At 40.1% G+C, this 14548-nt stretch overlaps 1 protein-coding gene across 1 annotated transcript; it reads right to left on the bottom strand.

The window, feature by feature from the left end:
- Nucleotides 1-8260: 8260 nt before the first annotated feature.
- Nucleotides 8261-14135, bottom strand: slc35b2 (solute carrier family 35 member B2). The gene is made up of 4 exons (XM_031730188.2): nucleotides 13810-14135; nucleotides 11701-11888; nucleotides 11442-11602; nucleotides 8261-10314 (listed from the first exon to the last, which is right to left on the bottom strand). The coding sequence occupies exons 1-4, from the start codon at nucleotides 13827-13829 to the stop codon at nucleotides 9382-9384; spliced, it is 1302 nt and encodes a 433-aa protein (XP_031586048.2). The 5' UTR covers nucleotides 13830-14135; the 3' UTR covers nucleotides 8261-9381.
- Between the last annotated feature and the right edge of the window lie 413 nt (nucleotides 14136-14548).

Here is a 14548-nt window from a genome sequence, read left to right as displayed (position 1 = left end):
TGTAAAGTTGAAAGGTGCTTCTGATCTGACTTGTCTTTTTTCTTTTTTTTTAACAAAAGACATCCTGTGGAAACATAACTCCTTTGTGTAAGTCTGTTCTCAGCCCACAAATGCTGAGCGCAATAATGGAGGGGTTCCTGCTGTTTGGCAGCAGCGTCACAGTTGTGAATGCATCTTGCGACATTTGCAGACTGCAGTCTGTCTTGCTCTGGTGCACGATGCCAGCGCAGAAATGCCAAGAAACTGGTTTAAAATGCGTCAGACTACACGGCTTTAGTTCGTGCAGAGGAGTGCTCCTGATCATTTTGGAGTACCCTGAGAAGAAATCAAAATGCTCCTCTCTCTGTGTGGCTCTTCCTATGTCATGATGACCTAAACGAAAGAGTTTTGGTGTGTTTGTGGCCCACTGATAACAGACCACCACAGACGTGTAGTTTTAGTATGAGTAAACAATACCTATCATATACACCGCAAATGTAGCTTGACATTACAGCGCTTACTGCGACCACATCACCTTGGTGTCATGTGTTAAACGTGGCGTATTTTCGTTTCCTTGACATTTGAAATACTAAATGTCAGAAAAATCATAACTTCTACTCATGATCCGAAACATTTTTATTACACCTATAAGGCAGGGTGTTATAATTGTCATATTGACAGCAGTTAGTAAATACTATACAGGAACAGGATAAACACCCACACTAAGTAGGAAGGAAGCAAGATGAGCAGATAACAGTTTATCATGAAGAATAAAACACAAACATCGGTTTAAATGTTAACCTTTATGACTAGCTGTAAGAGGGTGGCAAATCACACGCGAGCTGTTTGTGTTGCTTTACAGCCCAGGGAAAACTTCTGAGCGACAGTTTAAAGTAAAACCTGGTTTAAATTGTTACTGAGTTTTTAGGGGGAACGCTGTGGCGCCAGAGAAATGCAAATCAAGTGAGGTGCACATGTGCACACAGTTTTCAGTGGTATAAAATGAATAAAAAAGCCAGTTGGCTGCTGTTAATAAGACATTCAATGGCTTACATTTTACACCTGTGTACACTGTTTAAATGAGGGTTAATTATTAATTGTAATATCAGCCTTCTCGTCTGTTTATGATTGCTTCAAATGACAATATTGTCACTGTTTGTTTTTTTTAATCTAACAGTTTAAAAACTTAATTTGAAATAGTATACTAGAAAACATAGCAGAGTTATTACCACCCCACCTCAACCTCAGCCTGCCAGGCCACGTGAAGCTGTTGTGACCACATGGAGAAAAGTCAGTCCCTCTTTTCTTTATATTTTGCTAGTAAAATGGGAAATATATGCAGTGATTTACTGAAAGATGTGCAAGCATTTGTGGAAATTCAGGCCTTTATTACCCAAACTTTCTTATAATTTCTTTACATAGTCGTCAGAATTGGTTCAGGCTTCTTGATGGACACTCTAACATCTTTGGATATTGGCGTCCTTTTGTTCTGTCTGTGTGAAGAGAATCCCGCACTGTTTTAATGCTTTAATTACATGGAAGTTTGTGCTATGTCTATGGGGAGGCCAATCCATGACTGATGCTGTTCCATTGTGTGTTCATCTATCCAGATATGAGTTTACTGCACTGTGTTTGGAATCATTGTCCAACTGAAAAATAAAGCCACTGCCAATCAGATGCTTGGCAGTACTGTACTTTTCTGCGTTGTTGGTTCTATCAGTTTTAAGAAGATATCCAACACCACTGGCTGAAATGCAGCTCCAAACCTTGACAGAGCCTCCACCGTGTTTTACAGATGAGTGTAGACACTCACTGTTGTACCTCTCTTCTGATCTCCTGCATTCATATCAATCCATAAAACCTTTTTGCTACTGATTTTGAGCCCAATTCTTGTGTAATTAACATACCCCAGCCTTTTCTCCCTGTTTTCTTTCCCTTAACAATGGCTTCTTTACAATCGCCTTTCCACTGACCCATTTCAGACAAAGCTTTGGTGAACAGTCACTAGATTAGCAGCAGCAAAGTCCACGAATGAATGTCCCAAAAGTAAAACCCCCAAACTTTAAAATACCTTCAGAAACCCTGGAGTGCTATTTCTTAAGACCACTTTAAAAAGGACAAGAAAGTCTGGCTCCTTGGAAGCAAAAAGAGTAAGGAAATAAGGGTGGTTCAAGACTTTTGCACAGTACTGTATGTTGGTTTCATCATAGCTTCATGTACCAAGAGAGGAAATGCAGGTTAAGGTTAAGTGAATTTCATTGGTGAAAGTTCCATGAGTCACAGAACTTTCAGCAGCATATTATGAAAATGAAAAATATTACTTGTGGTATATCTCGGTGTGCTTTAAAGAACACTTCTAGATTTCCTATCTAGATTTTATCTGGATTTCCGAGTACTAGGATTCAAACATAAGGTCAGAGCAGAGGTCAAAAGTAAGTAGAGAAAGTTTAGTATTTGAAACTGGACACAGCATTTCAGACTTGGTGGAAATCCAACTCGAAAAAAGCTCAGTTCCTACAAAATAAAGGAATAGTTTAGGAAGAATTCAAAAATGACTCACATCTAGGCCTTTTTTTTTTTTTGTCAAAACCCAGTGGTCAAAATGTATTTTACTCCTTTCTGGTTTCAGTTAAGAAGTTTTGGTTCAAGAACTGACCTCTCAGCATATCAGGAAAACTAGAGACAGCTAATCATTTTAAGCATCTGTTTCAGATTCAGTGACCCAGAGTTAGTAAAATCTTACTGTAATTATTTCTGAAGCATTCTGGCTGCAGGTCAGTTTCTCTGGCTAATCTGGAAATCTAAACACATTCCATCTTTATGTAAATCCCCCCTAAAAAAATAAGATTCCAAAGAGAAATCCAGATGTTCTGATTCTGGGAATTGTAATTATATTTTGAGATCTTTGTCTTTTGAAAAATACAGCTATTAAACATGCGGTTGGAGGATTACAAAAACAAGCCATGACTTCAAACTTCCATGACTTTGACCTAAAAAAAGTGTCCCTAGTCTGTCTATGAAAGTTCCTAAATCCTTTACAATCACAGTGCAAACTACCTTTAATCATTATCATTATCTCAAGTCTTATTGAAGTCTGGTAACATCTGCATTGTTTTAAACTCTGCAAAATTCCCTCTTGATTCCTTCACAATTGCCAAACCAGTGAAGACAAATTCCTCTGTATTGTCTTTTCAGTGCAAAAATGATTTATAATTTTTATTTAATTCGACTGATTTTTTATATTATATTTATATTATATTTTTTTATATTACAGTACTGTGCAAATTCGTAAGCTATCCCCCATTTCTTTAAAATTTGCTTCTATATTTTGATTTTCATTATTTGACCTTTTGAACGGTACTCTGACGGTAGATTCAACTAGGAAATCTATTAAAAATCTAAAAGACAAAGGGGTTTTTTAAAAGCATATTAATATATACCACAGGTAATATTTTTCATTTTCATAATATGCTGTTGAAATGTTAGTGTCTCATTGAACTTTCACCATTTTAGGCCACTTAACACTGACCTATGAATCATCCAAGCATAAAAAGACATAAAGGAATGAATCAGTGATGCATCTACACACGACAAATGGCTTCTTCTTTTTTTCTTTTCTTTTCTTTTTTTTTTTTACTAGTTCTTTATCTGAATCTATGAAAAATATCAAACATAACACAGTGTTGGTGCAGCAACAAGGTGATTCCCAAAGAGTTATTAGCCTGAGAACGAGTGTATCTCGCCATGGTGTGCATTGTGTCCTTAAAAAATTTGAGGAAACTGAATTAGTGGAGGGCAGAAGAGGTTACGGGCCTAAAAAACTAAGTACATCAGATGAACAGTATCTGAAAGTAATGATCTTAAGAAATAGGAAATAATCCAGCAAAAACCTGATACAGGACCTGAGAGATGCATCTGGCTCTTGAGCCGTCTGCTGTTCACTGAAGCCAGAAATGTGTCAGTGTAAGGGTGGTTGTCAAGAAGCCATTCTTAAGGAAGGGAAACAGGGAGAAAGCCTGATGTATGCCACATTACATAAGAACTGGACTGTAAATCAGATCCAGATTTTAAATTTCTGGGTCAAATTTTTTTGTCAAAACGAACAAAGGAGGTCAGGTGAGAGGAACAACAGTGAGTATCTACAGCTATCTGTAAAACATGGTGGTGGGTCTGTCATGGGTTGGGCCTACATTTCACATACATCACATACAAAAATGAAAGTATGCACACGGAAAACTACTGTTAGATTTCGATCCACCATTTATATGGAAATTATCTGATCGGCAGCTGCTTCTGCTTCATTTTTCAGCAGGACAATGATCTCGGACACACTGCCAATTCAGTAAAATTGAACTGAACTATCAGTAATGGAATGGCCTCCCCAGAGCTCGGACATCAACATTATTGAGCCAGTGTGGGATTATCTTGACAAAGAAAAGAACAAAAGGCTGCCAACATCCAAGGAAGAGCTTTGAATGTTCTCCAAGAAGCCTGGAGAACTGTTCCCGATGACTACTTAAAGAAATCAGAAGAAAATTTGCCTAAGAGAGTTCAAGCTATGTTGGAATTAAAGGTGATCATACCAAATATTGACTTTCTAGCTTATATGCTGTATGGTTGCGGATGTTTCAGTAAATCGCGACAACCATTTTCCATTTTCCTAGCACTATATTTAAAGCAAAACTGAAGTGGTGGCTCAAGACCTTTTGCATATTACTGCATCTGCGTCACAATATTCAAGGTTATTAATGGAACTGACATTTATCCATGTGACAACATCTCCACAGAATCTCCCCTTGGCCTCGCAAGCTGGGCTCTAAATAAAATCAGTAAATAATTTTTCTTTAGGTGTATATTACCATATGATTGTATTATCAATATCATATTATCATTTCATTTATCAAAGTCCAGAAGAAATAGCATGTTTTATCTCTGAAACCGCTGCTTTCTGAGGTATGATTTGTAACTGATCTTTATTCATTTCACATTTCTCTGGTGCTGCAGTTTTACAGCTAAAAAAGAAACTATATATCTATATATTCTATCCTATATATTGTATTCATATGTAAGCTTGCAGGTTTCATTGTCCACATAAGTGATGATAAGCCTGCTGGAGAGGGGGAGAAGTCTTCTTATGTTGACTAACTAAAAAGAAAATATGTGTATTTCCTAATACCTCCACCATTTTCTTTAATGTTTTCGATACCTTTCACTTTGTCCTCAACAAAGCTGTGAGTCTTCTTCCAGGAAGGCAAATATTGTTTCGGGAAGCTCCCAAGTAATGGAAACAGTCAAATGTTCTTTTAATAAAGGAATAAAAAACACTCGGAATGTGTCATCCCTGCAGTCAGAGCGAGAGCTCACAGTGACTGGTCCAGTGGGGGCTGAAACCAAAGGTCATCTGTCTGCAGCTCCTATTATACCCCACCTCTCTTGTTTGTTTTTTCTTTTTAAATCTCTCTCACTGAAAAGAAGAGTGCTAAGACTGACGCAGTGAAGCACTTCTACAGCCCAGATGGGGTGTAGGACTTGTGAAAACGAGAGGTGTAGGGAAATTCCCCGATTGAGCCGCTTTGAGATCGATAAACCAGGGGGAAATGTTTTCTGGCACTTCACAGTCAAACCCAGTCTTCGTTTTGATGTTCAGTGAATCATAATAGTGGACTGATTAATGAATCAGTGACAAGCGCAAAGAGTACCTCAAACGTATTTCGAAAATTATATTTGCTGTCTTGCCGCTCGATGAGACAGGAGAGGGTGGAAGGGGCACGGGAGCCGTGGCATTTCGGAAAGAGAATCAAATGAGTGATTTGAACCGAAAAACTTGCAGTTATGGTAAAAACTCAGGCCCCTAAAGCTTTGAAGCACAGCGATCTCAGCACTGTGCTGCTGCTGCTATCGCTGCCAATACAGAAATGTACATTCGCTTCATGAAAATCGATTATCAGCTTTTTTGCAGATGACACCCACCTTTATACAGATGTAAATCCTATTCACCAAAGCCCAATTTACTCCTTTGAAATCTGTATCTCTGACGTGAACAGATGGCCCAAAGTAACCTCCAAGGGACAAAAGACAAAACTGAGATTCTAGTTATTGGTTGTGAAAGAGCAGAGAGTAAAACTGTACTTTGATTTTACCATGTCGGGACCTCACACCTCCTGAAAGTGTGTTGTATGTGACTCAGACTGAACTTAGTAGCAACATAACATTACTGAAATAATATCACCAGATTCAAACCTGCCAAGTGGGGTTTATAACCACATTGCACTTTTCATACATGTACAGAAAAAGTCGGCAAATCAAATACCACACATACAAAACGTGACACCAATTTTTATCATAGACAAACCTTAAGACAGAGTCTGCTTAATATTTCACTGCTGATTGTTTTGTTTCATTATGAGCAACATTACAGGAAAACTAGAGTCAAGTTTCTTCCTGCTCGTCATCCTGTAACAAATCACAGTACACTACAGTGGAGGTCTTCATTCCTGTAATGCAACTACAAGAGAGAAGCAATTTGCTAAATTAACTATAATCAAGGATGCACAGGTGTATTCATGCAGAAATGCAGAAAACAGGCTTGATCCATTGATCCATGTGGCACACTGTTGGAATTTACAAATCACATCACAGGAGGACACTAATACCGCATTTTCCGTACTATAAAGTGCACTTAAAATCTTTAATTTTCTCAAAAATCGACAGTGCACCTTATGTATGAATTCTGGTTGTGCTTACTAACCTCGAACCGATTTTATCTGGTACAGGGCGCTCATAAATTTGTCAAAAAATGTTTTAGTACGACTTTGGTAAGCTACAAAGCCTCACCGCTTGACGGATTGTCGGAGCATTACGGCTACCGTAGTCAGGAGCCTCGCGGAGTAATCTGGGTCCAAAACTCCGTTCCCTTCAGGTCCCAAAGTCAAAGGAACACTGCAGCATCTCTGAGAGTTAAAAACTGTCTAAATTCTTTCTTCTTTAATAAAATGATCAGTGTTGCTGCTTTACAAGGTGTAACAATTAAGTTTAACATCCAGGCATCCATGGAAACAGAATGTATTGAATTAGAGTTAGAAGTTAACAGGAAGTTAGCTCGCTAGTTTCCACCTAAACATGATATAGCATGTTCTGACTGAGAGATTTCTGAAAAAATTAAAACGTACAGCAATGCTATCACTTCCAACATAAATGAAGACAGAAAACTAAACAGCAGTGACGTTTGTAGGGTTACTGAAGTTGGACTAGCTGGTATATAACAATTTGCTATGATATCGCTAGCGACATAGCTATGTTAGCATAACATAAACACAGTGAAGCTGGAGGATGAATGCTAACTTTTTCCCCTGGATAAAAGTTAACGTGAGGGTTTCCGATGGTTAGGGATAAATGCAGTCGCAACGCAGGATGCTGTAAACGGACCAAACTTGAGTCAGGAGAACAACTGAGAAAATCCATCCACAATACAAGGTTAGTCACTAATATACTGCAACAACATGGGAATAGAGCAGCTGCGAGAGAATTCAACATTAATGAATCAATGGTACGGAAGTGGAGGACGCAAGAAGAATGAGTTGAGTAAAGTTTGACTTATCTGACTATTTTGTTTTGCTTAATACGCCTTATGTATAAAAACAGACCCATTCATCAACAGTGCACCTTATAATCTGGTGTGCCTTATGGTCTGAAAAACACAAAGAAGTGTTTCTTTGCGTGTATTGGATTTGATTGAAAAAGGTATAGTTCCATTTAGTTTCTTTTTGTATTTTTCACCTGGTTTTACCCGGTTTGATAAAAATGATAGCTTCAAAGAAATTGCTCATTTACACAAACAAAATTCGAGTCTATTAGATAAATACAATTCAAACCACTGCAGTGAACTCCCTGTAATACAACGTTCAATGGTCAATGCCATTGAATGTCGGGGTGAGGCCTAAAAGGAAAAAGTACAGACATGACTCGACTGGTATAGGCCAAAAGGTCATTAGTAAGCTTCACTAGTGCGGTTTCTGTACTTACAATGGACTCTAAATCTTGACTGAAACTCTTCAAATAAACCATTTTTATGCAATCTTTTACACACCACTCTTTTGAGAATTTTTTTTTTTTAAAGGAAGGTTAGAAATTAGCCCATTTTACAAGATTTTTTTACATGATAGGTGACGTCCAATAACTCTTTGGCGACATGGCTGGTTCGATTTCTCCAGATGTTACTACCTTCTTTTCAGTCTCCTCTGGTTAAATAAAAACAATGTAATCATCACTGCAAAACACTTGATAGTATTAAGTTATTTAATATTAATCCAGTTACCAGAGGAAATAGTAGAATGATACAAACAAGGTACCAGTTACATTGCATTTCCCTTGTATACACTCCGTTCTGCAAACTGACCCCTGGGTCTACAGTATCTTCACATCATTTATGACAGCAATGAGGCATCAGAATCATCCATTCAGTGTTCCCCAAACATTCACATCAAAGCAGTCCTTTTACAAAAGTACACAACTGACAAGTTGGCTTGAAAAAACTGATTTAAGATATATATATATATATATATATATATATATATATATATATATATATATATATATATATATATATATATATATATATATATATATATATATATATATATATATATATATATACACACACACACATATATATATATATTTATACATTTTTTTTTTGCCCAAAGTTCAAAACATTAAGTAAAACATAGTGGGGAAAAAAAAAAATTCTAAAACAACCCACAGCAGCATCTGATTCTTTCTTTATGACCCAGAATGTTGTTTACCTGAACCTTAACTGATGCTAGCCTATGCAACATGTTAATATATCTTAAATTAAACTAAAATGTATGCACCATGTTTTGACACCATCTTAACAGCTTTCAAAAATAAAATCTCATCTTCAGACAGATAAAGACCCCTGCTCTCCAACACAGTAGATTGATAGATGAGCATCTGGCTGCTGCGACTGAAGGATAACCCAACAAATGGTGCCATTAGCCTTGATAAAGTTAAATAAGGGACAATATCAGTAATGCTTGGGAAATAATGCCTAGCCATTAAACTCGTACATTTTCCATGGTCATAGAAACCCTAAATGTATGGAGGTTTAAGAAAAAAGAAAAAAAAGATAAAGAGCTGAAGAGGCAGTTTGCAGGCACTCAAAACTTCTCTGACCTGACGAATCACATGAACCGCTTGGGGGTACCTTGGTGTAAGAGTAAAAACTGCAGAATCCCTTTCTGTACCATTGCTAACAAAAAATAAAATTAAAAAGAACTGAACGGTAAAAAAAACTTAATAAAAGAAAGAAAGATGCACACAAATAGACAAATAGCACCACAGAAAACGTGGTCTTAGTTCCCAGTTCGGTGCAACTTTGGAGCGCTACACCTTCTGTGCAAGCGGCTGCGCTCCCCGCCGACCTGACTTCATACGGCTACGTGCATACACCCGTAGGAAAAGTGCCAGGAACACTACAGCGACACCAAAGCCACCTACTAAGGTAACAGTGTGACCGTAAAGGAAACACGAGAGGAGAATGGCGAAAGCCTGCCGTAGGGTCATAATGATGGTGAAGACGGCAGCACCGAACTGGTTGATAGTGTAAAAGATGAAGAGCTGACCGCATGCCGAGCACACGGACAGCAGCACGGCATGAAAGGCAAACTCGGAGTGGCGGGTCATGAAGCCCAGCGACTCAAAGAAGGCACCCTGCTCCAGCAGCGAACCGACGGTGAAGAGACAGGAGAACAGGTTGACTCCAAACATCATCTGCACTGATGACATTTTGTACTTGAACAGGTTGTCCTGCCAGTTGGAGGTAAAGCTGTCGAAGGCGATGTAGCCAATGAGGATGATGACCCCGCTGAAGGTGGTGACGGTGGATGGATGTTTGTCGGTTGTGCTTGAGAGCAAAAACATGCTGACGCCGACCGAGATCAGCACAGCAGTGAAGTACTCCCAGTACTCGTAGCTTTTATGGGAGATGATCTTGCCCATGAGCATGACAGGAATGACTTTGGAGGCCTTGGCCAGGACTTGAGTGGGGAAACTGATGAACTTGAGGGCCTCGTACTGGCACCAACTGCTCAGGATGTTGGAGAGCGAGGCGAAGGAGTACTTGTACATGGGTGCTCCATGGCGAGGCTGCTTGAACATGACGCACCAGAGGCCCGACACAGTCAGAGCAAGGATACGGTTCATGAAGACCAAGAACTGCGAGTCCTTAAATTTCTCTCCCTCCTGATCTGTAGTTGCGGCTCCGTAAGAACGAGTCATCACCCTTTCCTGGAGGACTCCCCATGTCAGATATGAAACCTAAGACAAGAAAAGAAGTTTATTCTTAACACTGAGTTAGATCATTTTATGAAAAAACAGCGTTAAATGCGGTATTTCGGGTGGTGTGTAGTATTAAAAGCAGGAATCACACTACTACTATTCAAACCCTTTACTCTTTTCACATTTAACTGTGTTACTGTCACTGGCTGAAATATATTACATCCATCATTTCCCCTATTATAAATTCCACTCACTGCCTGTATATTGAAAGGAAAGTGGAAGTACTCAGGGCCTTTACTGTGTGAAGTTTTGTACAACTCATTTTTGGAAATGTTTTGCCATTCTTGACTGCAGAGTATCTAAAGCTCGGTCACAATGGAAGATGAATGTCAGAAATTTGAGATCTCACCAGAGATGTATGCATGTATCTGTATGCATGTTTCTGAGTTATCCCAAGTCCACTCCAGTGTTGTTTTAAAGTCACTCAGACAACACTGGGGTGGGCTTACAGTCACTCTGTTTTTAAACAAAGAGGAGAGCCTATCTGAGCTATCACTGGGTGGGAGGCGGGCACACCTTAAGCAGCCATCCCCGGTCGCCAGTCTAATTCAACACAAGTGAAATTTATGGTCCAGCAGGTGTGGCGTGTTTGCTATCTGCTTCAATCCGAGGATGGCCGGTCTGCCTGTAGTGAGCTCTGTTATCAATGAAGGCAGAGTACAAAGTATGTAGTACCACTGGTCTGTGAGCCGCTCTCAGGCGGTTGCTGGTCTGTCTGCCAGCAGCGGAGACGAATGACGTTATAAGTGTTAAAAAGAACATGTCCACTGAAAATTTACATCTACAGCTAATTTAGAATCAACAATAAATCTAACAAGCATGTCTTTGGACTGTTAGAGTAAGCTGGAGGACCAACACAGACGTTACCACCATGCCACCTTTTTTAAAAAAATTAATTATACAACCTTCACTCCTCGAACAACTGTGTTGCCTGCATGGATCAGTACCTTTATTGCTGTACTGCATTGCGCTGGAGGTTGCTCTAAATACAGTATCGACAAACAGTGGCATACTTCAACCTCCACACATTGGGTCCTCAGAAATAGGACACAATGTGGTAGCATTAGCATATGCAATTAATGACTGAAGGTTTTGAGGGGGGATACCTGAAGTCCGGCAGCGCAAAAGATTAACTTTAACGCCTGTTTGAGTGTTGAACCCGAATCAGCCTCATTCCTGCTTGCTGCAGACGTGTCATCGAACAAGCTGGTCTTGGCCTCGTTTCCAAACACACAGGTCTTTATGAGAGGAAAGCAAAACCCACTCCCTAAATAAACATGAGAAAAACAAAAGCCCAACGAGTTTTAGATCAGCAGCTTTCGTGCATTTAAAAATAAGACGGCAAAATTCTCTCAAATCCCGAACCTGTTTCTGCATAATTGGTGCGCTTGAAATAGCTAATGAGGAGGTAGCCAGGGATGATAATGGTGGAGTATCCCAGCATGTTGACGAGAAAGCGGAAGAGCCAGACATCGTGCCAGCCATCCAGCAGCGAAGGCTCTTCTGCAGCCACAGCGGAAGGGAACAGGAGCAACACGAGTGCAGGCCAAATCCTACAAGGTGACACAAAAGGACCCATCAGGCTACATAACAGAAACAATATCAATGAGAGTCTGCTGGTGATTACAGCTTATACACATAAACAAGACAGTTTACATTACTTTATATTTTAACAAGGTTGATGATAAATATTAAATGAACAATAAACAAAGATTGTTTATGTCTGCTAAATGAAGCATCTAAAATTAAAGCTAATTTGTGAGCATTGCAATGGTTATTCAATTTTCATGCACTTTCATTAAAATCTAATCAATCCTCTACAATGAGTAGCGATTCTTAACAAAAATGAAAACGTGCCCCTAAAATGACATATGTGACCTTGTCCCTGAGCACAGTTTGGGTGAAGGTTTGATTAAACTGACCAATAGTGTAGCAGAAAACACCATCACATTATGCAACTTCACAATATCTTTAATTAATTATCTTTCCCTGATCTGTCTGTCAGTAGATCCGTCATATAGGTGGATCTGTAAACAGACAGATCCACCTATATGACGGAACCACTACGCCCTTATTCTCCAAACTGGGTTATCAAGTCCTCAAATATCTCCCTTCCTCTGAAACTAAGGGGGATTCTGCCTTCCTTCCAGACCTGAGCTCCAAAACTATGGGGCAACTTACCAGTCTCTGTGCCTTTAACTCTGTAGCATCCTTTAAAAAAAGCAGCTCTGTCTTGAAAATAGTTATAAACTTAACTTGCTATCTTTTAAACGTAGTTTGTAGCATGTTAAAACATTTTTAAAAAACATAAATAGGGCAATTTTTCAGAAAAACTCCTCCAGAGCCAGAAAGCCCACCTTAAAACTGTTTTCCAAGCTAATAACATAATAATAAAGCATCAAGCATAGTGTAGTTTGGTTGTAACTACAGCATGAGAGCACTGGAGGATGAAATGAGCTGATGGAATCAGTTAAAACAACCAACTTGCTAACTGAGCCGTGAAGACATCAGATGTGCTTCATCACCCATTCCCACAAACAGCTTAAGTGTTACTAATGACTAAAGGACACCTGTGGTGAAACTCAAGCTTCCTGTGAAAAGGTGTGTTCCTTGCCGACAACAGCACTGAGATGTATCCCATTTGGAGTGAGGCAGGGCCTCCTCCTGTGGGGGCCTGTGAGCTCGGCTAACACAGAGCCTCTTTGTGTTGGGACTCTGCAGCGCCCTGGTCAGCCAATAGCCTACTGCAGGGAGACCTGGGCCCTGAACAAGAAGCTTATTACATGAAGGAATGCACTGCACAGACTGGATAAGCCATCCTACATGCTGCTACGCCATAGACACACAACGAGAGAAAATGAGCTCTTGTTTAGATTGACGTGTGCACATATATGTACCACTAAAACTGGAGCAACAGGTCTTTATTACAATAACGCAACTGTTTCTCCCAAGTTGCTAAAAAAAAAGGCTGGTGGGGTAGATGTACGAAGTGTAGAGTGGAAAAACACCAGTACTTGTGTTAGTATTGGGTATTTTTCCATAGGTGTTGGTGCCATTTATTAAAACTTTAATGAACGCACACTGTAAAGGCGATAACTCTTGGGTTAGTTGCAGTAAATTGACTTAGATATGAAAAATATTTCAACATATTTGCCTGCAGACAGACACGCCCACTATCACACAGCCGTAGACTGTACAGAAAAAGCAGACTCTCTCTCTCACGCACTATAAAACTAAATTAACCCATTTTTGGTAAAAGCTGGCAAACTAAAGTGTTTTTAGGTCGGACCTTTAGTTGCTAAATTAGTGTAAGCTAATACCGGTTCCATAGGCAGCTTACAGCTTCAAAAATGTGCCTCCGTAAGGCTGCATCCCAGAAAGGTTCACGGTGAGCTGAATGAGCCCATACCTCAAACTCCTCTTCAGCTTGACACACTTTCCCAGTTAGCTTCACTTGTGTCTGAAAAATATTACCTCCGTGAGAAAGAAGGCATTTTCCCCGCACTCCGTGGCCGACACCCGGCGTAGCACACACGCCGACAGACTCAAGCGTCCCCGCCGTGACACACCATGAAGCCCTGCGGATCCGCCAGGTGAAAAATGTCTAAATAATGAGGTGCTGTTTTCTTTCAGACTAATCGCCTTTAGATCAGAGGTCTTCGACTTTTCCTCAATAGCCGATGTGTTCACTTGAGCAGGAAAGGCCACCTCCTCTTTACTCAGCAGCATCACCACAGGATGCTGACGAGAGACAACAGCGCCCTCCCGGCGGCCCTGACCCCTGTCGGTGTGGAGGAGGAACTGCAAGGCGAAATTTAGGTTATATACTGTACACACAGGCAATTCAAGAGCTGTTGGGCTGAGACGTGTACAGACAGCAGGAGCCCACCATAGCCCTATGATCAGCTATTGCCATTGGAATGCCATAAATTTTCACTGGCATAGATTTTAAACTGTGGTCATCTTTTCTCCAGTATATCCACCACCCAACATCCCTCCTGTGCACATGTCCATCCCTCCTGTGCACATGTCCATCCCTCCTGTGCACATGTCCATCCCTCCTGTGCACATGTCCAAACCATCTGAGCCTCGCCTCTCTTTGTCCCCAAACGGCCCGACCTGAGCTGTCAGTCTGATCTACTCATTTCTAATCCTGTCCATCCTGGTTACACCCATCAATGCTGCTGACTACATCATCATCTTGTAAACTTTC

Source organism: Oreochromis aureus, linkage group 15 (assembly GCF_013358895.1).
Source record: "Oreochromis aureus strain Israel breed Guangdong linkage group 15, ZZ_aureus, whole genome shotgun sequence".
Taxonomy (NCBI): Eukaryota; Metazoa; Chordata; class Actinopteri; order Cichliformes; family Cichlidae; genus Oreochromis; species Oreochromis aureus.
This window is presented reverse-complemented; position numbering and strand designations above follow the sequence as displayed.

Coding starts and splice junctions, on each gene's coding strand:
- slc35b2 (XM_031730188.2), bottom strand. CDS start 13,829: ATGCCTTCTTTCTCACGGAG. Junction 11,889..13,809: donor ATGCCTTCTTTCTCACGGAG/GTAATATTTTTC, acceptor GTCACCTTGTAG/GATTTGGCCTGCACTCGTGT. Junction 10,315..11,441: donor TTTGCGCTGCCGGACTTCAG/GTATCCCCCCTC, acceptor TTCTTGTCTTAG/GTTTCATATCTGACATGGGG.